Raw genomic sequence first — 27,784 nt, forward strand, 5'->3', positions numbered from 1 at the left:
TTAATAACAGATACTTTACAGTTTTGGTTCTGCCTTTACAACGGTCTTAATTCTTCATAGCATGGATTCAACAAAGTTCTGGAAACGTTCCTCTCAGACTTTGGTCCATGTTCCCACGATAGCATCACAAAGCTGCAGCTGTGCTTCTGCTGTGTTCTGTGCTGGCAGGTGACACCTAGTGTGCTCTTCTGCAGCTCTAGTGCAGCCGCTTCAATGTTTTAGGATGTGTTATGTGTTCAGAGATGCTCTTCTGCATAACTTTGTTGTAACTTGTGGTTATCTGAGTTGCTGTTGCCTTCCTAGCAGCTCAAAGCAATCTGGCCATTTTCCTGTAACCTTTGGTATCTTCCAGAGAACTGCTGCTCACTGGATGTTTTCTCTTTCTCTGACCGTTTTCTGAAAACCTTAGAGATGACCGTGTTGGGAAATTACAGTAGATCAGCAGTTTCTGAAACACTCAGACCAGCCCATCTGGCACAAACAACCACGCCACGTTCAAACTCACTTAAATTACCTTTCTTCCTCATTCTGATGGTGGCTTTGAACTTCGGCAGGTCGTCTCGACCACGTGGACATGACATTGGAATTGGCTGACTTTTAATTTGTACCCAGGGATCCCCCACATAACAACCTATCACGTATTAATAAAAACGCTCTTCTGCGGGTGCTTTTTGCAAAAATAATATAAAATTAATCGACATACAATAACGCGGGCGCGATAAGTCACTCAGAACGGGAGAGTGGGGGAAGTTCCGAGCAGGCCGTGAACTCCTCAGCAGTACTGGTCGGGATGGAGCTGCGGCGCTGCTGCTGTTGTTTTCTCTCCGCCGCACGTTCATATTAACTGTCAACCGACGGGAGCAGCTCGGGACCCTCTGCGCGGAGAAGCACCGTGAATGGACTACCACAGACAGCGCTGGGGCTCGCCTTTATCCCTCCGCCGAAGAGAAGACAAGAAAACATCAAATAAAACAGCTGCAGCATCTGTCAACCTTTGCAGTCTAGAAAAACGCGCGGGTGCAGTAAGAAAAACGGCGCGCGCTCACTGATTAGTATGTAGACAAGTCGCTAATTAACTGGTAATTACACAAGTAGTATTTAAACCCGCCTGTGCGCCTCGCGTGTCTGCCAGGAGTCTAAAATTAGACCGAGGCAGAGCCGCCGGAGGACGCGGTAGTATTTATTTAGTAGTTGGTTGTTGTTGTTTTTTCGTTTTTCATTAACGCACCTTGGATTCCTGCCGTTACCACAAAGCAAGTGTGGAGCCGAGGACGAGGTCCAAACAATTCAAGTCAGGTAAGATCATATCTGCTCGCTCTAATGTGTGAACGTGCTCAGGATCCCGGCGCTGGAAAGTAAAAGTAGGCTATTAAAATGAAGTAGTAAATGGTCTCGGTTCGTTTTTGAATCACTGCGCGGTCCTTGTTTTCAGTCTGCTTGTTAAACAGTAGCTTATGATTTTGTTTTAATGTGCTACATGTTAAGTTGTGAATGGAAAATGTTTATTGAAACTGTTTTTGTGCGTCCTCCTGATTTTACCGACCTGAGTAAACTGTTGGATAAACCTGATTTAGATCTTGCTACCTGCGGGACTAATGAGAATCGGGGCGCTCAATAGCTCACTGGTTTGACGTGACAGACACCGAGGTCCTACACATTACGCAGGCTGACATAACCAGCCACCCTCCTGGCACCCATCCAGCCTCACTTCATTATTTTTGTGGCGACTGCTCTTGGCTGCAAATCCTGAAGTGGCGGTTGCCTGTATTACTGCTGCCTTCTGAAAGGACAGGCTTTTAGGCGATTTAGCTCAATCCTGATCTTCTGTTGTCTCCTTGATGTCATTTCTGTGCTTTCTCGGGCTTAGAGTCACAAGCATCCACTGCTCCCAGGGTGGACTATTAACACCCTGTTAGCCCCAGATGGGATTAAAAAATTCCAGCCTGGCATGCGTAATGGAGTGAAGGCAATAAATAAACATCATCTCCCTCCGCCTTTCTGTATCTGCTGTTTTGGTGAAATAAAGGCTTCGAGTGCAGCCGGCTGGTAATAGTGTTGGATGCGCTTCACCTCCTCTCGCTGCCAACAACATCCGGAGTCACTTGCCAGGAATTCCACCTTTGCTATTTGTTTCCCTTGGAGGCGGGTGAAAAGTGCTATGTGGAATATAGTGAAGCACGCAACAGGGAGAAACATCCAGGTCAGACAGTACAGACGAGAGGCGCTGTAACAAGAGGAAGCGTCGGGGCTTCTGCAGCACGGTGGACGGCTTCTTGGCATCCAGCTCGGGCAAGTCCGATGCCAGATCCCTTCTCTTTGCTGCCTGCCAGAGCCCCTCCACCCCACCGTCTTTATCAAAAGCCTCACTGTGATTTCCCCCTTTCAGTTCTGTTGCTGAGCTATCAATCATATCTCGCTCTCAGCAGACTCTTCTGCTCATTAAGGATGTGAACCTGTAGGTAGCCTGCAGCCCCCCCAGCTATTCATCTCCCTCAGTGGGGCGCAGAGACTCACATCTGGAGCAGCATTGCAAAACATGGCTCTTAGCAGACATGTAGTGTACGCTTAAGGAGATTCAGCGCACTGGTGCCAAGCATAAAATTAACAAGTGTGCGGCTCATACACAAACCTGCACTGGTATGTAATTAGGCAGAAAAGCAGAAAAAGGATAGATGTAGTGGATTATAGAGACTCCACTGCAAAGGAAAGTCTGGAAAAATAATGCTGAAGGGACGTCAGTGGTGATGATAGCTGGCTGGCTTCACATCATCCCCTTTGTCCCTCTCTTTCCCTGCTCTGTTTTGTGTAAAAGGTCTCAGCCAAGACAAGTTGAGCTGCTTTAGTGAGTGTTTTTGTGTGTGTGTCAGGACCGCAGGGTGTAGCCCCAGACTTTTTTTTTTCCTCCCCCCCCTCAGGCACAGCTTTCCCATCATGAATGCTCCTTTGTGCTCCAGAATGACACACAAGGACGGAGAGCAACTTCAGAGGAAAGGATAACGCAAGTTTGTTTCTGCACAATTAAGTGTAAAAATAGAGGAAGGTGCGACACGGCTCTCGCTTATAGCAAGGAGCTCACGGGCAGTATTTACAGCCCGAGATCCTGCGGCTCAAGAGGAATTTTCTCAAAGGTTTCTTTCAGTGCTTTAGTGTGGGTGTCTGGGGTGAATTTAGACCTGACAGAATTAATGCAACATGTACAAACACTGCTTCAAAATGCCTCACATTCCAGAAAGGAAAAGTAGTTAATCACTTATCATAACTGCTAACACATGTGCAGTCTTGGAGGATTTCACTCCCATTTTTTTATCAGCTTAAAAAAAAAATCACCTTTGGTTTCATGCACAGGTTCAGAAGGAAGAAGCAAAGTGGATTTGTTATACTGTCATCTGACAATGTGGTGGCTTTTTCTTCTTTTCTTTTTTGTACACAAACACACACGATGCCCTTGCTTGTCTTTAATGTGCGGCATGTCCACCTCTGGGAGCATCGGCAGTGACGTACTCACACACAACCCCGGCCCGTGAACCCTCACAGCCACAACAAGCCGTCCCCAGATAGTCCATAATGCAGCTTCCCTGTCACAACACATGTGTCACCGCTCAGCAAGAAGAGCGCCCGGTGAAAACCTCGAGGGCCCTGAACCCAGCTTAGTCACGCCACCGCGGCCAAGACGGCCCCTCTGATAGCTCCTGACAGGCTGCACGCTGGCACAAGCACAATCAAAGATGCAACGCAAAAAGGAGAAAAAAGCAAAGAAAGAAAATACTAGCGTAAGAGCAGAGGAGGCAGTTACTTGGGGAGCTGCAGTTTTTGACCTTGAAACAAACACCAGACAGAAATCATTTTTGCTTTCTGTAGCTGCTCGATAGAAAACGTAAATCTGGACCAAATAAAAGCATAACTCCACTGCCTTAGAGTCTGCACAGCTCCAGCTCAGATGGTGGGAATTTTGCCTCGTGCTGTATTTCAATTTTAATTGGGACATTCAGAGTAGCTGGACTTATTTGTGATTTTTTTTTTTTGTATTGCCAGATGTGTACCACTGGTGAAATTCTGGTCATATATCAGTGTTTATTTGGGGGGGGGGTTCAGCTTGGTTTTGGCATTTATTAGCACACAGGAGTCCTTTTTGTAACCATAACTGACCATTTTAAATTCGTCATTGCATTACTAATGAACTTAACACCAAAAAACAGGAAAAAGCATCCAGTATCTGCCCACGTCTGTCGACAAGGCCAGCGATACGAGCCCTGTTGACATGTGTCTCGGGGCTTTTTTAAATCTCTGAAAAAAACCTGTTGATTGACTTTTTGTTCACACCTCTGCAGCGTTTCTCTCTGATTTAGTCAGCATGGCTACTGCTTCTGTTTGACTGCGGTCCACTTCACTAGCAGGGGGCTAATTGCTTTCCATTTGAGTGTCTCAGTTTTGATTCATGGCTCACAGCGCCTTGTTGTTGCTATTCTGAAGGAGATCTTGATGTCATGAAAGCTATTATCTACTCTCTATCTGTTCCCTCTCGCTGCTTCACCCTCTGATGCCAGCACTCGCGCACACTATCCGCCCCCACTTCAACAGGCGCGTTGATGGGTCGTAGCTTCTCCATATTGAGAAGAAGTGGGCTGCGTGTTAGCTTACAGTTCTCAGTTAAAGTATGCTGATCACCCTCAGTTCATCCTCTCTCATAGAGTTTATTAGTCATCCTGCCACTCTCTGCCAGCTGGTATTAACCTGCAGCACTTATTTTTTATGCAAAGTGTGTCAGCATCTAAATCTCTGTTTATATTTTACGTATTTTTATTAAATAACATTCGTTTTTTAATGCATCGTGTATACTAATGATAGTGTTAAAAAGAAACAAAATGCTAATAATAATAAAAAACACATTGTGGGTATTTTATTATACTAAAGCAGGGATTTTATTCTGTTTCAATTGATTGATTAATAAGTTTTACTTTAAACTTTTCAGAATTTCCAAATAACCACAATTAGTCCAATATTTCCGACTGATTTTATGAACTCCTCACAGATGGGATTATACTGGTTTTATTCATCCATTTTCTTCCTCTTATCCAGTTCAGGGTTGCTGAATTGGATAAGTGGGGGATGATAAACAGGATACACCCTGGATAGGTCACCAGTCTGGGATGAAGCTGGAAGCATGTTGGCTTTAAACTGGATAAAAAAGCACGCCAAAGGAGCTAATTAAAACAATCAGACGGTCACCACATTATAGCTGCTAGCTAAGACTTCCACACTGTTATTTGTTCCTCAATGGTTAACAGTGACCATACACTGTGAGGTGTTCACAGCACTATGTTCTCTTGTCCTGCATAATGAGAAATTCATTGTATACAGTTTTCCAGCTGCTTCTTCATGCCAACGGGAGCCAGCTGAGGTGATGTGGGCATTGGGTCAGGGTGCCTCATGGGTGACTCCCTTTGAAGGTTTTCCATGAACAGCCGACTGGAGACTTTATTATTTATCTGGCCTCGGAACGCTTCAGAATCACCTGGGAGGAAGTGGAAAGTTTTGCTGGGGAGAAGGATGCCTCCAATATCCTGCTAGCCTGCGTCCAAAATGACCTGGCGTTGGATAAGTGGAAAATGATCGCTGACACAAATGCAACTCCAAGTTCTTTTAGTGGTCAATTATTTAGTGAGTTGAATTTTGAGGCAGACACGCTACTAAATTAACATTTTTAACATTACAACGGCAAAACAAGTCAACCCCAAAGCGATAGAAAGCCAGGATTTTGTCTCGCTGTATCACTTTATGTACAGTTTGTTTCCGTTGCTCTTTGTCACATTTTCTGATTCACCAACTCTCAGCTTCGCACTTTGAAGGTGCTATTTTAACTCTGTGTTACACAAACAGGTGGGTGGAAAGGCAGTTAATGAAGCGCAGAATCAGTGCAAGCAGCTGCATCCTTTTGGAATGACATTTATTGACTGTGTAAGCTCTCGTTAGTACACATTTCTGTATCCATATTGTAGATGATGCTGTTTAAAGTTTTGAGTTGCCGAAAGGGTTTCTGGCTGCTTTTGTGCCACATTTAATTGTACTTTATTTGCATTTGCAGTCAGATGCACATTTCTAGAAGCTTTCAGTATTTGAAAGCCTCTGTAGTGAAAGCGAGACTGAGGATAGAAAAGACCACGTGTTGTATTGATGCATCTGGCCAGGTATCTCTAGACACAACAGGTACTCCACATGTGACAGGTTTCAGTGCCGCTGTCCCCGTCACATCACATCAGCATTCAGTGTCTGTGTGTGAGCAGAGGCAGCAGGCATCACACTATAAAGAAAAGCAAGGGAGCAGCGAAGGCAGTGCCGACACTCAACTTTTTCCTCTTCCTGCGAGATCCAAAGTGCCTGCCGTGAGATCACAGAGCTCTGAGGAAGCCTGCTGTTGAAACTCCCGTCAACGCAACCACAGGCAGCTCTTTCAGGGCTACACCCACTTATCTTCCCACTGTGGAGATGTGTCGCTTAGATTTGGTCCACCACACAAACTGCCAGCACACGCACGCACCTGCCTGTATCTGTGCAGGAGCAAGTACTGACACACACAAAGGCTGACAGTGACAGGAGCTGACGCTGTTGACAGTGAATTTTTAAAAGCCTTTTTTTGCTTCATGCATATGCATAAGGTCAATATCAGTGTGCTTCTCAGGGCTTTATATCTTCCAGATGGTGTCCCACAGCAAGCCTGGGTGTGCTATTATTACTGCAGAGGTACAAAAAGCAATTAATACAATTTAAATGTATGATATTAGTCCCAACCAACATGGTGCCATACCAGCTGTAAAGGCACCTGGAAATGAAATATGAGAGAGAGTTTATCAGACCGTCAGCTCTTCTGAAGTAGACAAAGTGTTTTTAAAAGCAAAAAGAAATGTCGGTGTCGTGCTCAAAAGGGCCCTCATCTGACATTAAAGTCGAGAACTGACGTCAGGTTTTTTAGGCAGATGCGTGTTGAAATTTTGGTTTGCCCTTTTTCTGTGCTTTGGGGCCAGAGAGTTTGATACCCACTGCTTTATAATGCATTGTATTAAATGCATTTCACCTCACCTTACTGGCATTCAGTGCCATCAAAGGAGCCCTTCAGTGACCGAGCACCTCAGGAAATACAGAACTCGTTCATTTTTGGACTTTCTTATAGAAACTTTGATATATCCCAATTTGTATTTTAAACTTGAATAATAACAATTTAGTGTTACAGATTTTTCATCTTTTGGACAATAATTAAAATTAAAAAGGAATTAATTTACTCATTAAAAGAGAAGAAACTGCAGTTACATTGATGTTTCCACATTTTACATTACTGCTCATATATCTCTGTGTCAAAGGTCATTTTTTTACCCAGAAGCACCTAATCATGACCCCAGTGTTCACACTTATAATATTACCTACTTATCTAGAGCTATATAACATCTGCAGCAGGTTATTTATTTATTTATTTTATTAAGATTTGAGGACTGCAAACATAGTTGCTCCTTGTCAGAATTTGTGCTCTTGTTGCTCTGGCTGTGCATTTGTTGCAATGGAATATGGCAGAACAAAATCTTGCCGACACACTTGTGTCCTCTGCGCAATTCCCTTTTGCACAATTTATCTGCTTGATTCTGCGTGGTTGTTACATCGTGACACATCGCATGTTTGTGTGCGAAGCTCTCAGGCCGTCCGGGATCTATTTTGATGCGAAAACCACAGACATCTTTTCCCTGCTATCTGCTCCCCTAAGGCTTGAAGTAAAAACCTGGCCAAAGAAACAGGGAGTAAACATTTAGCACACACACACACACACACACACACACACACACACACACACACACACACACTGTTAAACACATGCTGGATTGATTAGCATTTTTGAGGCCGCAGAGAAAAATACTTTGAGAGAGAGCACAGAGTTTATTAGAGACATGCTTCAAAGCTTCTCAGAATCAGTGGACAAATAAAATCCCCCATGTTTGGCTGGTGCTCATTTTTTTTTCTCTTAAATATTCCTAAAAAACAGCAGCTGACAAGATGCAGACAACACGCTCTCATATATTAAAACACTGTGAGCTGAGGGTCCTGGTTTACCCACCTTAATGTCATAAATGCCTGTGACTACAGAGTATCACGTTCAGCATAAAAACCTGCTGTGTGTGTGTGTGGATGCTGTGCAGCAGTTGCAAACAAAATGTGAAAACAAAAGCTGCTGGCAGTGGTACAGTGTTCACTTCTAAGGCATGTAGCTGCAGAAAAATGAAGAAGATGAACACCGAAGTCCAGTAAAATCCAGCTGTTAACACCGTCATAGTTGGAGGTGTATGTGTGACACCACTCACAAGATTGTAGCTGTGGTTTCCAGTCAGGAGGGTCACAGTACAATAGGAGGTGTCACGCCAACATTCACGTCAAGAAAAACCAACTTTTTTGTCACATACAGTCACCGGACACTTTTTTAGGTATACTTGCTCAGTTGCTTATTAACACAAATATCTAATCACATGGCAGCGACTCAGTGTACTTAGGCATGAAGACGACCTGCTGAAAATCACACCGAGCATTAGGGCTGAACGATATATCGCATTTGCGATAATATCGCGACATGATCAAGTGCAATTTTCTAACCGCAAAGGCTGCGATTATACTGCGATTATATTATACAATTCATGGGCTGCATCCTCCTGAGGCCGCATTTGTAGACCAATTACGTCACAGCGACGCGCCGAAGGCTGTCCAAATTACTACCATATCCCAGAATTCATAGCGCGGCCCAGCCAAACTCCAGTTTCCAGCAATGGCGGCCGCTACTAAGTTTTAAAATTACTCATACTAATCTTTCTGGATCACAAAATAAACTTTTAACATATTTTCAGGCGAGAAAGTAGTTGTGTAAACATCAAATATCTGCTCGGTTTATCAAGATATCCCATATTTGCAAAAGTGCTTCGACGTTTTCAGAGGCGTCTGCTACCCACCAGCTCGACAGCTAGCCGGGAGCTCGAGGGTTACTGATGCGGCCGAGAACGGCACAACTCCCGGCACATCATTTTCAGATCACCGCGGAGTTTCGCTGCTCGGGTTAAACGTAATATATAAGTCACTTAGACAACCTAAAAATGTTATTGTTGGGCTTTTTTCAGTGTTTTGTTTGTTCGTGAGTAAATCGGTTTGGCTGAGATTAAAGTTATTAGATTAGATAAAATAAAACTTTATTAATCCCCCGGGTGGGTTCCTCCTTGGTTTTCACACAGCTGACTAAACGTCAAACAGAAAACTTATTAAACAGAAGTATGAGACAGTCGAGAATTTACACCAGTGTCTGGTTATATTTTAGATAGCAAGAAGCAGACGGCCGAGTTTATTAAACTCCACCGAGACAGCGGTGACGCTAATCAGAACTAGCCTTCTGATTAGCTAATCAGAAGGCTAGACCGTCCAATTTCACGCCTTTAAACTTTAAAGGCGTGTTTGTGTGTGTGTTTATACAATTGCTATTATGTTTGCACTTTATGTGTAATGTTACTGACTGCAGAGATCAGTAAGATGTGTGTATTTTTTATTTATTAGTTTTATTTATTTAATATTATTTTTTAATTGAATGACTGTCTAGTAGTTCACAGATGTCGAAAAACTGAGTGTGGTAAAGCCACTGATTTTTTTTTATGTATATTTCTGCAATCTGCACATTGTACTGACTTTCATTTTAATGTTTACACCAGGGTTCCTTGTCAGCACTTTATGCTCAGATGTTTGTAAGCTAAAAATAAACTATTGTGTATGTTCAAATATACTGTTGTGATTGAAGAAGTTAAATAAAAATGTCAGTCATCAATTCATGCATCACCTCATGTCATCATAACAGAGGTCTGTCTTCCAGGAAAGAACAGTTTAAAATTAATGTAATATAGTATTGGCCATACTATATGATGTATTGCTTGTCTTTGTTTAATAATACAGAAGACAAATACCTTAAAAAATAATCGCATATCGCATCGCAATCGCAATATTGGGGCAAAAAATCGCAATTAGATTATTTTCCATAATCGTTCAGCCCTACCGAGCATTAGAATGAGAGGTGATTAGACTTTAAACGTGGCATAGCTCTTGGTGGCAGGTGGGCTGCTATTCCCATCTCTAGGGTTTACAGGGAACGTTCGACGTTCAGGGATAAAACATCTCATAGATGTCAGAGGTTAAAGAAAATAGCCAGATCACTTTCAGCTAATAGGAAGGCAACAGCAACTCAGATAATGCAACACAGAAGAGCATCTCTGAGTGCAGAGCACATCAGCAGAAGAGCACACCAGAAGCCAGTCCTGTCAGCTAAGAACAGGAAGCTCAGCTTCCAATTCTCACAGGTTCATTAAACTGGAGTCATGGATTTTTCAAATATTTGAAAAACACGATGCTGTGAGTCATATGTTCCTGGCACACTTTGTGCTCCTTGGTACCAAAGGAGCAACTGAACGTTTTTTTTAAACATGACACCAGATCTCATCATAGGTGTTCAGCCGAAAAATCTGCACCCTGCTCAATCTTTTCCATTAAGAAAAAGAATTGCCAGTACCAAGAGTCCAACCTCGTGCTAGCAAGGTGTACCTAAAAACGTGTATCGATAAATGGACACCTAAAATAACCAACATGAGCCATTTACATAGATAATGAGATGCAGATTATTAATGTATTACAGCAGCAGTTTCTAGGAACAGCAGGAACAATATGTATAGCGTACATATGAACACAAGAAGCGAGACATATCAGTAATTAGATAAATACAGTTTTTATGTAATATTAAATGCATTATATAGAAGCTTTATTTCTAGAACTGTTCAAGTTCTCCAATAAACCTGTCACGGTTCTGTTGTTTCAGGCTGTCGTGTCTCTTTGTCTGATCTCAGACCGACTCTGTGATGTTCCCATTGATGGGCTGCACTATGAAATGAATTTGACCTACTTAGCTTTACCTTGGGGGCTATCAAGGAATGTCAGGATTAATGAACTCTACGACACTAAAACCATAATTAAGATACACACTAACTAATGTGGAGCTTGTGCCCTTTCATGTAAAAGCAGTGGGGTTTGCTTCGCCCCACTGCCGGTCACAGACGCATTTCTGCGTATTTCTCATGAGAAGGATCAAATGTAATCCATATCCAAAACAAATGTGAGAAATTTTTAAAATCTAATACAGGATGAAGGCAGAAGGAAAGCTGAGGAAAAAACACCAGATAAGTTCTGTTAATGTGTGTCATGGATTCATCTGTAATCCTCTCTATTGTTGGATTTTGTCACTTTATTTAGGCCCAAAGAACAATAAAAAAATCCCAGCTGCAACTTACATTTCATAGGATGGTTTACTTGGGAAGTTTAACCTGACATTATAAAGTTTTGTAGTTTCGCTCTTAAGCTCTTCTCCTTGTGGCTGAAGATCACGATGTTAGCTGTACGTTTGCAGCTGTGGTGCAGAATAAATTTGACACCCTAATGGTGTTGCATGATAAATGACTATGTAAGCATGCGACGTGTCCAACACCTTTGCGGAGTACTGTGATAACTGAACACCTCCATAGAAATATGTGTGTCTGAGCACCGTGGTCAGCATTTGTGGTCCTTTCTTGGCTTCCCTTTCAAAATGTTTCAGGACACATCAAGCTGTGTGTGTCTGAGTGTGTGTTCGCCTGCCTGTCTCAACGCTGGAGGGAGGGAGTCAATCACAGCAGCAGAAATCATCCCTGCAGGCGATCTGTCTCCACTCATGACAAGGCTCCTAAGGCACTTATCTTTCGTTCCCTGACTCATACCATCTATCCCGCGCTCCCTCTGTCGCTTCCCCCCCTCAGTCTTCCTTCCTATTCGCGATCACTCTCTGTATCCCTCCCACGGTTTGTCTCGTGCCCTGGCACCGCAATTAACTTCTCATCATCAAAGAGTGTAATGAAAAAGAAGGCGAGATGGAGAGTCAGACAGAGTTAGGGAAGCTGCGAGAGAAGAAAGATAAGAGGGATGGAGCCAGAGGAGCTGTGACTGAACAGAGGTGAAGCACTCACACAATGCTAGCACACACTTGTGCGCACTCAGTTTTTTTTCTTCTGTTTTTTTGCCCCTGAAATGCACACATTCAGAAAAAGAACGGGAGGAGAGATTATTCTCTCCTCGTTCCCTCGTTCCCTGCTTTTATTCCTCAACCCTCCGTTTCTTCCTCCTTCTTCTTTTACAGACACACACACTTGTTCTCACTGCCTCCTCCTCCTCCCCCTCCTTTTCTTTGAAGAACAAGAAGTATTGCTGCACATGTAGGGAAGCTGCTCTGTCGGCATTCTCATTGTTTTTCTTCACCCCCTTGGTTCAGAGAGCTGTCAACTGTGACCGCTGTTGAAAGGATGTCAGCAAGAGACTGAGAGAGGGATTCAGGCGGAGAGGGTGGGGGGATGAAAGAGACGAGCGAAGGAGGGAGAGGGGATGTCGAGATGGAGGTCCCTACGGAGGGCAGAGGGAGTAATGGCATGCTTGTTTCTTTGTGCCCGAGCAAACGTTGCAATAGCAGCGGTAAGGGGAGGTGATGGAGGGAAAAATAGCTGAGGGCAAAAAAGCAGCTTGGGGTGGAGAGATGAGAGGGGCCAAAGCTGCTAATGAAGCATGGCACTAGCGCTCAATAACAGTGACATAATTGGCCTTAGTTGGTGGTCCTCAGGTGTGGAAACCCTCAGCAGTGAAATGCAGTTCACAGAAGTATGATTTGACTAATTTGACAGCATGTTAGAAAATATGCATAATTCACAATGTAACATGGTGGATTATGACCAAAACCAGAATAGCTGAGTTGCAGGCTCCAGCGGGGAGTCAGAAGAAAACCCTCAAGCTCTTTCTGGCCTGTTCTCCGTCTGATTCCTCCACATGTGCCGACATTAAAATCTGCTTGCTGAATTTCCCCAACCACAGTACCACAGTCTGTGTGCCCGTTACCTCAAATTTAGGGCAAGTGTTTAAAATCATCACTTTCTCCTCCATATATAGTCAAAATTCACCAGCTGCTCCTCTAAGCCTATTTGTGTGTGATGAAGATGGACAAAGCCACTGTGGTGTCACCCAAAATCCTGTTTTTAAAACCTCAAGCATCTTAGGGAGACTGCATCCATACTTGAACTAACAGAACCATAATTTACAAAATGAATATTAAGTAAGTTGCATTAAGTTGGCTTCAAACAAGAAGTTGAAATGATTAAGTAGGACAGCACTCTCCAAGTTTGTCTCCTTTCTGAGCTAACATGCTATGTTAACCTCTTGCAGTAAATTTCTTTGTTCATTTAGAGGCTGCAGGGAGTCCTTCATCTCATTTCTTCAGCTTCCCAGCCCTTTTTTTTCTTTTCAAATCAAATTTGTTCCCAAATGTTCAGCGATTGCTGGACTGATGTTGGTTGTTGGACGTCTCGCCCAACCGTATCATCCTGACCTTATCTGTCTAGGATATATCCTGCCTCTTTCCCAGTGTCCCAGTGTCATCTCCCTCCAACCTTAAGTGGATAAGCAATTAAAAAGATGGGTGGATGTGTTTTCCTTACATACCTTTACAAATGTCACTTTTTCATTTTCATTTGTTCCACACAAAATATTTTGTCTACTATAATCATCTTTAGTTTTACATGTTTCTCCCATTTGTACACTTTAATGTACTTTATATACACTTTACCAATATCCAGTGTTCTCTTCTGCTTTTGCGTAGCATGACTATTGAAATCTTGAAAAACTGTGACCGTTCATAACAGGCGGATCCAGCAGACAGGAGCACAGCCCGGGATAGAAGCTAAAGCCATGTGAACTGGTCAGCAGCAAAGTGGATTTTAGCTGCCTAAAAGAAATCAATATTGGTCTAAGTGTGTGCTCTATTTAGTACATTTTAAAACTGACAAAAACAGCACTTTAACCTCAAAAGAGACTGGTTGTGTCACTGTGTGACTTTTTTTTATTAGTTTGAAAGCAAAGCTGCAAAAAGTGACGCAGCTTTGTTGAAGAAGTGATTTATGAAAAGCCAAAGTACGAAAACATAAATGATATTGTCTAATTCTGCAGGTCTGAAAATATGTGATATGATGAGGAGAGACTATTGATCTTTGGTGTTACTCCTGTCTTCTCAATGTTGGTCGATTCCAAAGAGTGTGTACTCTAACCGACTTTTAGATGTTTTCGCGTTTACCCATCGCGAGGCAGTGGACATTTAAATGACCCTCTCTAGGTCACAGCTTTGCAAAGAGGCTGAGTTTCATGCAGTGACAGTAATTCAGTGGATTGCCAAACACAGTTTTTTGGTTTGTTTTGTTCTCTCTTGATGTTTGCATTTACATTTTTCCATTGCAAGCTTAACCACTTGTTGTTCTCTTGTCTGTATCAGCTTAATTTCCTAAATATGCACTTCACTTTCATTGACCCCGCTGGCTATTTCTTCCGATGCTGCAGCTCGTGCAATCGCGGCGACGTGTAAATCCTGCCGTCATGAGGTCGTAGCTCACAGGGGGTCTTGTTCATGAGTGAGGATAAAATGGAGCATAAAATTAACTACATTGCCAGATTGCTGCAACAACTGCAGTGGTGTAGAAAAAAAATAGCACAAGACTGGCAATGTTGAGTTTTAAAGCATGTCTGCTGTATGCACCGCCGTTGTGTGTAATCCATTACTCCCCGGGGACGAGTAGATTGGATTGGTGAGAGCAGCTCTGTCTGAGCTGATGTTTCGTTGGCTTTAGGTGTGCCTGATTAGTCAGTTAAAGGCAAACGCTAGAAAAGCTGCACAGAGAAATAAAACTGTTCAGCCAAGCAAAACTGGGAGCTTATTGAAGCGGACATTTTAATCAGCTACCCAACAGGGGTGAGGCTGAGATGGTGTCGCCTCAGTTTGGTCTGTCAGGATGGATTGTGGGCGATGATATCTGTTCGAGCGGGCAGGTGGAGGAGGGGCAGGAGAAGCTTTGAGGAGGAAAGGTGGTGACAAGGAGGTCCGGCAGCTGATAACTCAAACAGCTGGCTCTGCATTCTGCATGAAGGGGGGAAAATATCAACAGTGAACCAAATGACAGCCATTCACTGTGATCAAAAGAGCGATTCGGCGTCTCTCTGCTGATTCGCAGGATCACAGACAGATTTTGGCTGTCGGGCCACTCGGCATCTTCACAGTAGGGCTCTGTTTTCAGATTGAAAAAGCTCAGTTGGCAGGTTACTGCTGCTCGCTGCCAAGTAATATCTTGGTGTCTTAGCGGCGTCACTTCAGTTTCAAACGTAAGGTGGTGCAGAGTGAAATATTTTGTTCTGTTCACACTTAATTCAGCATTAATAAGAATCAAATAAGCGCAGTGCCTGTTGGAAACATGTTGTCAAATCGTATGCCCTGTGCTCCGGTCCTGCTGGCACCGCGCACGTCATCTCCTTCGCTTCCTAGATTATCATGTTGTTGACACAATCTTCCCAGTGTGATTTGATGTGTGGGATCCATTTCACCGAACAAATTGGTGTCAAACATCTCGCCAAGTCTCCCACCAACTAATCAATAGGGAATTCATGGTGTGAGTGGGTGTCATTTCTCCATCTGTCCCTCGCTTTACAGAACTGCGCATATAACGGAGCTGCCAACCATCTGCCAATTTTTAGCGCTCGCCATTATTGCCGTTCAGATGTGTCATGCAGCTCGAACAGAAGCTGGTTACTCCTCCACGCAAAATCAATGTATTTGGCAGCATCAGATAAACAGCTTGTTAACGTTTACTGCGTCATTAGGGGAACATATGCAGAGCGCTTGTGAGATTTATGGAAACCGGTTCATTATTAACCGCTAATAGTGGATAAACCAAACTCAGTTTATCATTCTGTTTCCAAATACTGCGTAAGTTGATGTGATGTCTTTATAAGTGGAGGCTGAGCTTGGTCGTTCTTTTATTCTGTTTATTCCAGACCTGATTAGGAGAGAGAGATGACCCTTGTTTTGTCCATGAATCCTTTCCTGGACCCAGAGGGAGACCCTCCGCTCTCCACTTACCAGCCCATATGGGAGTCGGAGCGCTGCACTAAGACCTGCCTGTCAAACCCCGCCCCGCCATGCAGCTCCGAAGAACAATTCACTCCAGGTACACACAGACTGATGTTTGCACAGTTAAGTTGTTTATTCAAACTTGCACAATTAAAGTTGTTGAGTAAAACAAGCAGAGTTAAAACAGTTGTGTGGCCACGCTCGACCTTGTAATCTGAGCCATCTGCCCAAGCCTCATCAAGGCGACTTGCTCTCCAGGAACCAGAATGTAAGCATGCAGCGCTTCTTATGGGAGGTTGTAGCAGATGCTGTTGTGTTGAGCGGTCAGCTAATTAACATGGTAGCAGGCTGGCATGTGCTTCTTAGTTCCATTTTAATTTAGAGCCCACTCATAAGACAAAGACCCTGCAAAAGCTTCAAAAGATATGTTGGTATTTTAGTCTTGCATTAGACAGATGTTTCAGCTAAAGTATTAACTCTGACTCCGACCTTTCTCTGACCCTGGTCTCTGAGGTTTTGTCCCCTGACTTCACCCCAAGAATAAAAAAATTTAGTCGGGGTCGCCTCACAAAGTTTCTGTGTCTCTCTTTGGCACTTCTGAAATCTTAACATGTATTTCAGTGTCTTAAACATCCCCATAGTGTGCACATTAATTTCAATATAAAAATATTTCATTTATATTTACTATTTTTGGCTTCTGCATAAACGCCTGCAGGGACAGTTTACCCCCAAATCAAATTGATCTGTTTTTGCCTCTGGCCTGTGGTGCTGTTTATAAATCTAGATTATTCAGGTGTGAGTCACGTAGTGTTGGAGATACAGAGATGTCTCTTTTCGCTCGCATACGAGGCAGATGACACTCAAGCTTGCAGTGCTTAAAGCGACCCAAAATACAGCGGCAGTGTCTCTTTGCAGAAATCACGAGACCTGATTACTCAAATAAATATATAACAAATCAGCTCCACAAACCTTGTTGTGAGTAGTTTTATGTATTTTAAAGGCAACTGCAAGGTTTGTGGATTTGTTTAGTAACCATGTCGTAGGTTCTAAAAAGAGACACCGCTGCTGACTCTTTCAAATGTACTTTTGGCATGATAGCACGTGCCAGCTGCGTCCAATATATTCAACAGAAGGTGGATATCTCTACTGTGGATTTCTACGAAACTGGGCACCTCAGATGAAATAATACAGCTGGATAAACAGCACGACAGGCTGGACTGGGAACTGTTCCTTTAAGTAGCAGGAGTCTAAATATTCTATATTCAGTCGGTGATTAATGTTAGCTAATGTCACGCAGTAATGGTGAAAACTTATAGTTCATCAGTGCAAATGATTAATGGTGATATTCTCTCTCCCTCTCTGCGCAGAGTCATCCTGCAGACGAGTTCCTGATCATATTTCAATGTCGAGGATCGCGTACTTCAAGAGGAAGTTTGTTGATGATGATGATGAGGCACCCTTTAGCTTCAGGACATACTGCCAGACTGTAAGTATTGGTACAAACACACTGAGACAGAATAAGTGGAAAGACTGTTGAAAAGTGAAGCGTTTAGTTTATTCCGAAACACAAACTTTACAGTATCAGTGCTGTTTAATGCAAATATTTTTAAGTCCAGCTATTTCCGTCTCTGTATTTTGTTACTAATTGAGGCAGGTCACTGACAGGTAGATCTAATGGAAAACTGTCCTTCAGGTTGCACCGGTTCTGGAGGAGCGTGCCCACGTGCTGCGCCTCTCCCTGGAGAAGATGCGATTCATCGACGACCCCGAGGCATTCCTCCGCCGCTCCGTTCTTGTTAACAACCTCCTTCGGCGTCTGCGAGCAGAGATCCTGCTCCAGAGCACTGACTGGTGCTTTCCGCCCAACCCAGCGTTTGCCTCTGGCCCTTGCATCCTGCCTCCCAGCACTAACCCCGCTCACCAGGCACTCCACAGAGCAGTGCCCGCCCGCATCTGCTTAGCGCCCCAAGCCGGGCCGCCCTTACGCAAACGTTTCCGAATGGTCCGTGGGGGACAGGGGGATCTTCGCCCTGACTGTGCCCAGACATGCTGCTGCATCTACGCCGCGGCGGCCGCCGCAGGACACTACCTCCACCTCCCATTCTCCATGTACGATGCAGCGCTCTCCTGCTCGTCTGCACCGCACTCCTCCTCGTTTTTTCAGCTGGCCAGCCATAGTAAGTTAGGGCTGGCAGTGGCCGTGGATGATCGTGATGATGAGGATGACGATGTTGAGGAAGAGGAGGAAAATGAGGAGGAGGAAGAAGAGCGGGAGGAAGAGGAGGAGGACGAGGAAGACGATGATGAAAGAAGACAAGCGGGGCCTTCGGTTGATGTCGTTAGCAACAAATCAAGCCAGAAAAGTAGGACTAGGACCCTGCTAGGTGATGCACACGGGAGGACAGAGGACAGCTGCATGACAGATAGGGTGGAAGAAGAGGAGGGAGAGCAGGAGGAAGAAGAGGAGGAAGAGGAGGAGGAGGAAGAAGGCGTGAGACAGTGCCAGTGGGACTGTACTGCAACAGAAAGAGGGCCACACAAGCTGAGCTTTTGGCATCGGAGGGCTCACAGACAATAATTCAATAGCATTCTAAGTCTCCTAAAAATGTAATGATGACGACAACTGTCTCATAACAGATTAAGGTGGAAGCTACCTACACTATAGAAATGCCAAGTCAGCTTTATTTTAATGGGTTATTATACTTCAGGGTACACAGACACAGCTGTCATTAGCATTAGTGAGATGAAGAAAAACAGCCTCTTCTTGGCCTCTGTTGGCACTGCACACATTTCTCAAACAATTATAAAGACCAAGGTCACATATGGCGGGGTCTTAGGTCCCCAAAGTGAAGTGAAGCTTGCTATTGCACTGTCTGCAAGACCATTTTCAAGCCCCACAGCACAAAGCATAAGGTCTCAAATGGGGCTTTTTTATTGGTGCGACGGTCTCGTTTCAGGACCCTAAACAAGCCTATGAAATAATGGGTTGTGGATCTGGGAGTGTGTGTTTGCTTCTGTGTGTGTGTTTGCAACATAATATGTAGCATTTAAAAAAAAACTTGATTCTGAGCTGTTGTTTTTATTAATAAATCGGGGTGGGGGGGGGGGGGGGGGTCACACATGATTATGCGTGACTGCTGATTTTGACGCTGACTCAGGCTATGGCGCGCGACAGTGCGGCGGCGGCACAATATCGTTTATTCTTCAGATTACTTTAAAACAACACAATCATGAACATTGTTAAATCACATTTTCAAAGTGCCTTAGTGTTTTTATAGATTCATGTATATGGCGTGTTTATGTATTTGTTCTTGTTTTTAACGTAGCTATCTCGCATTCCAAGCGACTGCGTTTGACTAAAACAGGACACGGGCATGTAGTTAAATGCAGGGATGTTAAAAAAATGTTCAACTAAATTTAGACACCTGAAAAGTGTTTTTGTTTTTTTTGTACTTTGGAATGCATGTTTTCTAGCACCTCCTCTTCTGACAAAGCACAAACGTTCTGCAAACTTTGAAGGAGCGATGTTTAAGCCTTTAAATGCTAAATGTTTAAAGACCTCATTTATACTCGTCATATCCGACCGGGGAAGGTTTGTTGTTGGTTTACCAAAAATCACATGAATCTAAAAAACATAAAACTGGATCACACACTCGGAATTTAAAGATTTTGTTGACAGCATGATAATTAGATCCTGTAAATATATATAGAGCAATGTTGGTTTTGTTTGTTTTGTTTTTTTTAAAGATTTCTGGTTGGATGGTAGATTTGTTTCCTTTGCACAGATCCAGTCCTCCCATTTATGGTGTTTATGGTCAGCTGTATGACACGCTAACTGCTAACACCTTCTGATTTAATCTCTTGAAAATAAAACAATAAGTATTTTCCAAAATGATGAACTGTGATTATGACTGAACTCTGAAAGTATGCCCATCCTCTCGAGAGTCACGTCTGTGTATGTGCCCTCAAGTTTTCTTGCGTCTTTGTGCATCGGAAATCAAGCACAATGTACTCAAAGCACATTGATTGGGGAGAAATATGTCAGGCCAATGTGAAATACATATACTTGATTCAAAACTAAGGCCAGGCACTGCACCAAACCAGCTCTCACACTTAGGAGACTAATCGTGGGGGTCTTGTTTGATGCTGTGTCTCGTTTGCGAATGCTGAGGATCAGAAACTGAAGCCAAAGCTGTTTAAAAAATGGACATAAAATATCCAGTTGTTGTAATTTCCTTTTTCCCATGATAATGACCTTAAGGCCCAAAGGATTTGGATAGATACATTTACATTGTTAGGTAGAGTCACCCACATTCAACCGGAAAAAAAGGAATTTAAAACACCGAAACCCATTCACTATCAGCGGTAATCTTAAAAATGGAAGACGGAGCAATGTTTTTGTGTGAATCGAGAACATGTAACTGCATTGTCTTATTAAAAATAACAAAAGAGCAAGCCTGCTCTGGTAATTTTGTGTGATGTTCTGTGACAAGTGTAAAGCTCAGTAAAAGAAATGTTGAAAAAACATCGCCGCCTCTTTTATTCTTTTTACATCACGCTGATCCTCGCAGCTTTTTTAAATACGACAATGCAGCGGGGGATGTGTGTGTGAGTTCCCGGTTATTGAATTGCTTCCCGTTCTGTCTGCTGTTCAGTGGAGTGCGGTGCCGCAGCACACCGCTCTTGCCAAATGTCTCTCAGGTGTCACTTTGCTGTTCAATTCATGTTAATTTTTTTGACATTACGCTCGGAGCAGTCACCTCCACACTTCTCCCTGCGCTCCCTGGCACACCTATTGTCCCTGCAATGCAACATTCACATAAAGCGTCTGCTTCCTTTAAACCCCACAGATAAGACAGGGACATTTTCAAAATATACACAACCACATTTGTGATTTTAAAAAAGCCTCCAGTACTTGCATATTTCTCTTTTCCATTTCTCTTGTTAAGCTTTAAGTTAAACATTCGTTAAATAGAGTAATGGCGCTTCATGTGTGTAGCCTCTAATTACTGGATTATTGCTAATGCTGTGCAGATTTTTCTATGACATTGCTACTGGTTGCTTGAAAGCAGCAAAGCCATTGTGGCTTAGAGTTTCCATGTGAGTGTGTGTCAGTAGGATGTAACAGTGTGAAGCTGGGAGGTTAAATCGCAGGTCTGAACATCTTGACAGCTCTGTTGCGAGGTGAGGATGGGAGATCATCTTTTCATGACACTTCTGCTGCAGGGGTGTTTGGATCCTGCTGCTCAGCCTGGCCTCATCCCTCTCTCTGCTTCCACTTCAGATCACTCACTGTTACCGTCTCATTTTACACTTTCTGTCATTGGACAGATAAATATTATTGCAAAAGAAACATACAAAACTGAAATCATCCCTAAAATAATGTTTTTATGTTGTATAAAGGAAAGCACACCTTCTTTAACTTGTAAGGTTTTACATGTCAGAAGACAATGAAACCTGGTCATTATCAGGTCTTAAAATTAGGTAAATGCAACTTCAGTTGAACAAACTATATTACACCATGTGCTTATTTCATTTATTTACCTAAATCTATGCCAAACAGAAACAGTGTGTGAAAATATTAGAGCACTCTCACTGCTTCCAGAGCAATTAAGAGGACAAGTATAAGCAAATCAAATGCATTTGATTCATTGATCATTAATGCGAGCAACTCTATGAAAACAGAGGTTTTGGCAGTTTGCCAGCCTGAAGCATTCAGGTGTGTTAACCTGGGAAAGGTTATAAGAGAATGTAAAGTCCATCATTTTGCAGGAGAAAGATTATTCACAAGTGGGAAACATTCTTGACAACTGCTAATCTTCCCAGGAGTGGACAAAAACACTGCCCAAGGACAGCCTGCAAAACTGCAAAAAACCCAAGAGCTCCATCTCAGACTCTACAGGTATGTTAAATGCTAAAGTTCATGAGAGTACACAGATGAGCCCAAAGTGAAGCGAAACGTTTGGCAAAAACCAAACAGCCTATCAGCTCAAACACCTCAACCCAACTGTCGGCACGATGGGGAACAACTGATGATTTGGGCATGTTTTGTACTCATGGGACCCGAAGACCTTCCAGTCACCGAACTCCTCTGTATACCAAAGAATTCACTTGCGTCTTAGCATTTCCTGGTTAGATTTCAGTGAAATCTCTTAAAGAATGGCCTCAGTCATGTTCAGACTCTCAGTCTGACTGAAATGCTGTAGGCAGGAGGTAGAGCAGGTCACCTACTGATCGGAAGGTTAGTGGTTCGATTCCTTGCTCCTCCTCTAGTCGGCATGGGCAAGACGGGCAAGATACTAATCCCAAGTTGCTCTCCGATGCATCCATCGGAGTATGAATGTGTCTGAATGTAGTTAGGAAGCACTAAGCATAGAAGAAAGTGCTTGGATGAATGGGTGTGATTGGGTGAATGTCGTACGTTGTTTAGAGTGCTTTGAGTACTCCGGGAGAGTAGGAAAGCCTTATCTAAGAATCAGTCCATTTATGAGAGCCGTGCATGAGCTACAAAAAACAAATAATTCAAGTTGTTGCTACTAAAGTTGTTACTGATCTACTGAATGAAGATGTGTTTTTTTTTTCAAAGGACTGTATGTAACGTAAAATTACTTAATTATTAAATTTAGATAAGCTGTATTTAATTTTCAATCATTTATGGTTTTTAGATAACCATTGAAGCAATTTTTAGCTAACCTATTAAAATCATTTATCTTTAACTGACAGTTTACTAATTCTAATTACATGATTCATCCATTACTTTTAGCTATTTCAACAATTTTATCAAATCCCATTTTCCCATCTTCTCTTATTCCTTTATTTTCTCATACATGTGACTGGAAGTCATTATTTCACATGATACATGATACGCTGTTAAATTGTTTTCTTTCCAAACTCTTTGTTCTCACAACATTTTCTTATAAAACTCAACATTAGGAATTTGGACAAATCTCATATTAAAAAAAAACATTGTCCAACTACTGTGTGTTTGTATGTGTGAATGCCACACTTACACTTTCGTACTAACGCAATTCTGCCTGTGTCCCTTTAGCAACACCCCCCCCCCCTCATGCCTAAGGCAAAGACGGGGACTTACCAAATACCACACTCATCCACGCACGCATAAACACAGACACATGAATATCGCCGGGCGAGTACTGAGGAGAGGGGAGCCGTCATTTGTCAACAAGGAACTTTGGCAGCTCACAGTTGCCATGGGAACTGTCTGTTGCCGAGGACTGGTTTTGCATCACAAGGTCCTCAAATTGGCTCCAAAGCCTCGGAGGTCCCACCCCTCCTCCACCCGGCTCACCTCCATCTCTCAGAGCTTCAAACATATTGTCAGGTTTTTCTTTTCTCCTCCGGTTTCTTTTTTCTTCTTGCTTTGCCGTCTGCTGCATTTCAATCCCCAGTCAAGTTTTCTAATTAGCAAGGACAGCGATAGATAGATAGATAGATAGATAGATAGATAGATAGATAGATAGATAGATAGATAGATAGATAGATAGATAGATAGATAGATAGATAGATAGATAGATAGATAGATAGATAGATAGATAGATAGATAGATAGATAGATAGATAGATTCTTACACATCAGGGATCCCTTTAAACCAACAATCACAATACACAGTTTAAAATAACAAGGACTACAGCAGTGATTTGCCCTCTGCAAGTGCTTATAGATTGTTATGCCTGAATTTTCATCCATGTCACCGCAGCTCAAGCCCAACAAGTCGATCCCCGTAGGATCAATTTGATTCAGCTTACATAACATCCACAGTTCTCTGGCTGTTGTTGATGTTTGTGGGTCTCTCCCTCCAGCATAATGCGCCTGCATTTCAGGGCTCAAAGAAGCTGTTGGTGTTTGATAAACACTTGTAATGTGTAGGATTGTCCTCAATCCTGGACTGTGAAGCACGTCCCCTTCACCACCCCAGTGGATATTTCACGGTGCCAAGACAAAGTTTGTAAGACGGAAGATGAAAGAATGGTTTTATTGGGTAGGAAACCTGACTTTGGAGATGGCTGGTCTCAGCTAACCACGTTTTTCTCAGTGTTGTTCTGAATGGGGCAAACAAAGCTGATGCATGATAACACAGACTGGTGACAAAAGCTGTGCAGTGACACTGATTGGCTCATGAGGATACTTGAGATCTAATTAGCCTGTTTGAGTAGACTAGAGACTGTTTTGTTGCTTCGTAAATGATCATGCTTATTTGTTTAGATCTGGTTTAAAGAAAAGAAGAAACAAAACACTGGACAATAAATTTTTATTTTCACATTACAAGCTTGCTGAGCTCCTCAAAAGGTCCTCGGTGACTAATGTTGAACTTTCAAAAACTGCAGTTCCTCTAATGACCACTTGGGGCTGGCTTCAGAAGCAAGTCAATCCACGTATTGTCCCATGTTAAAAGCCATTAACATTATATATAATTGGATGCAAGGCCTAATTACTCTTTATCATGATTGATTGATTGATTGATTGAATCTTTATTTTGAACATGTTGAAAAAGTATAAAAAAAAAATAGAATTAAAAGAGACAAATGAACAAAGCAAACAAAAGGAAAACGAGCAACCACAACTCCAAATAACGTCCATGTTCAAAAAGGAGCAGGAAGAAGCATAAGCTTATTTAATCCCACCCCTTTTCCACTATCTAGTATCAATAGACTACAGAAATACCTCCTTGCAATTACATTATATGTTATGTGTAATTTTTTTTTTTTTTTTTTAAATATATACACATATATGTTTCTATCTATCCATACATACGTATATACACACATACGCACATATACACATTTTCAATAACCCCATTAACACCTCAAGGATACACAGCCTACAATTATATATATATATATATATATATATATATATATATATATATATATATATATATATGTACCCATACCAACAAACCCGTGCATGCGCACACACATGAAAATATTAGACAAGAACACCCTATCAAATCTCTACCTTTTCCCTGTACCCTGTAAAAACCATATCCTTAAACCGCTTTTTAAACTGCGCCATGCTTGGACATTGCTTCATATCTTTACTTAGTCTGTTCCACAGCTTCACTCCACACACAGAGATGCAAAAACTTTTTAATGTTGTACGGATACGAGGATGTTTTAAATTTAATTCCCCCCTCAAATTGTATCCCCGTTCCCTTTTAGAAAACATTTTTAAATGATGATGCGGTAACACAAACATTTCCCTTGTGAGATCAATAAAGTATCCAACTATCTATGGTCTTTTTATGTGATGTGTAGCTGTCTTGTGGACATAAGAGCTGCCCATTCGGTTTTCCAGTAGGGACTCTGCGCTCTAAGATCTTTGACTAATTTTATATTTGACCCAAGATAACATCATTTTCAATATTACACAGAAACACCTTGCTTTCCAACTACAAGGAGCATTGCAGTGGCCGAAACGGAAACTAAAAGATTCCCAAACAGTCCACAAACTAACTTTGTCATTTATTAGATTTATTAGAGTCCCCTTGTGTTTTTGCCCCCTTGTTTAAGTCCCCCTCGCTCTTCATGTGTTTCAGTAACGTCTTTGTCTCCTATCTCCTCCTCTTGTTTACATGTTTCTGTCCTTGTGTTTCATTCGGTCTCCCATGTTTGTCCACTCAGGTTCTCCTTGTGTCTCTGTCCCAAGTCCCTCTCTGTCTTTATGTGCAAATGTCCCTTTTCTGTTCCCATGTTCCCCTCATGTTTATTCTTTATCTCCTGCCTATTATGTTTATCCATGTTCCCATGTTCCCTCGCTCCCTCTCTCTCTCACAGCAAGCTTGCGAGTCCCAGGTTATGTCTCTCCATGTTTACTGTTTTATTTTGAAGGCCTTGTGCTCCATGTTCAGTGTGTTTAGTGTTGCTTCCCCTGTGGCCTCACGCTCATTTGTATCAGCTGTTTCCCCATGTGTTTCCACTTCCCCTGATCACCTCCACTTGCTCCAAGCCAGTGTGCAAAAATGGAGCTCTTTCTGCTTGAAATGTATTTTTATGAAGTGGATGAAATTACAAAACTGGTGAGCGGTCCTGGTGTTGAGGAAAGACCGTGCTGGTGTGGCCAAAAAACACCTTTAACTGTAAACCTGCCAGCTGAAAGGTGCAAAGACATGACTGGAGACGCGACAATTATCCTCAACAGGAAATAGATGTCAGTTTGACATTTGTGAAGTTGGAGATTTGTGGTCAAAGTACACAGTGCAACTGGTCAGATCAGGATGTTGAGGGAAGGAATGAAACACAGCAGCTGTATCCATCCAAATTAAGGTAAGGTTTTCTCTTTTTCATGGGCCAGTTGGCAGTTTAATTCATGAGTGGGTATGGATTCACAAGTCTGATTCAGACTGGTTCCAGATCTGTCCAAACTGGTTCCTTCAACTTGACTGTATAAGCAACAGCAGTATACTAAACACTGCAGAGTATTTCCACACACATTTCAATCTTCCCTTGTCACACAACACAAGAGAGCGAAAAGGAGCACAAATATACGACTCTAAATAAAAGTTAATGTGGCTAATGTCACCAAATAAAGGAATTAACAGGAGTTTCCACTTGGCTGCGTAAAGGGAATGAATTGTTAAAGTGGATGATGCCAGTGTGTCTTTTGTTTGCTGAATATGCTGCTTTCAGTGACAGAACACAATTGTCATTTAAGGTCTTGCATATTAAACGTGACATTAATTACATTAACGACAGTTCATTAGTAACCTTTGCAATGCTTCAGCATTCAGACTCTGGCATTTAATTTCTTCTCTCGTTGGTCTTTAATCGCTGTTAAGTGTTGCTCTGATAGTGCAGCAGGGGATTGAGAGTCAGCCGCTCTCGTAATGTGAAGCAATATAAGCTTCCAGCATCCAGCTGCGAGTTTGAGGAGTAGCAAAATGAAGGGAGGAGGGCAGTGTGAAAGGCCACACCCTGTCTGAAGACTGATACCTTTGGCAGTAATTCAAGTTTCCTTGTTGAGGCCCTGAATCGCTCTTCTTGTTTCAGCATGTAGCAGCAATGAGGTCTGACGGACCTGAGAGGAAGAATGAGGTTAAATGTTGGAGGAGGGGAAAGATTGCCCGAGAGCATCCACAACATGTCCTCCTTTAACCTTGTTCTATATATGTTCTGCCGCATTCCCCGTTTTTTCCACCACGCTAACTGTACAACCCCTGAGATCAGCTGTTAAGCTACACATCTCTCCACCCCGGCCCACCGTCCTATTTCCTCAGGTCATGTCCTTTACTGTTCTGCACCACGGCTGCTTTGAACTGTCTGGAAAATATATATAGAATCATGAAGGGCGAGGATGGGGCGACAGAAATATTATGTAGTGGGGCCGCTAGCTTTGATGTAACCTTTTAATCTTGCTTGTACCAGCCATTTTCACTCTTTACGTCTGAATTTCAAATGCCAACCTTTTTTTCTTTTTTCTCTCGCTCCTCTTCTTGGCTGCATTTGTCACATGGAGAAAGGCAGGTCATCTGTGCTTGATTAATGCCATTCTATTGGTCTCTGGACTTGTTGTCTTTGACCCCAAGCACGATTTTACTGGCACTGTGTTTTGAAAGTGCATGTGAGGGGTGCAACTGAGCTGAAAGAAGTTAGCGGGTCATTTGAGCGCACAAACTGGTCAGTGGTCAAATTCAAATTGGTATTAAACACTTCCCTTTACCACCAGTCATTGTCACATGATTGTCAAGGGCCACAGCACAGCGGAAGATGCCTACAGATGCAGGGAAGTTTACTGGCCGTTGCACTACCATGAGTG

General features: G+C 42.7%; 1 protein-coding gene across 1 annotated transcript; it reads left to right on the top strand.

Annotated features, from left to right (window-relative positions):
* The first annotated feature begins 532 nt into the window (after window positions 1-532).
* Window positions 533-18,858, top strand: sertad4 (SERTA domain containing 4). The gene is made up of 4 exons (XM_004574749.3): window positions 533-1,296; window positions 15,937-16,109; window positions 17,380-17,498; window positions 17,706-18,858. Exons 2-4 carry the CDS (start codon window positions 15,956-15,958, stop codon window positions 18,588-18,590), a joined length of 1,158 nt encoding a protein of 385 aa, XP_004574806.3. The 5' UTR covers window positions 533-1,296; window positions 15,937-15,955; the 3' UTR covers window positions 18,591-18,858.
* Window positions 18,859-27,784: the final 8,926 nt, after the last annotated feature.

The sequence above is a fragment of the Maylandia zebra genome, linkage group LG19, assembly GCF_041146795.1.
Source record: "Maylandia zebra isolate NMK-2024a linkage group LG19, Mzebra_GT3a, whole genome shotgun sequence".
NCBI classification, from domain to species: domain Eukaryota; kingdom Metazoa; phylum Chordata; class Actinopteri; order Cichliformes; family Cichlidae; genus Maylandia; species Maylandia zebra.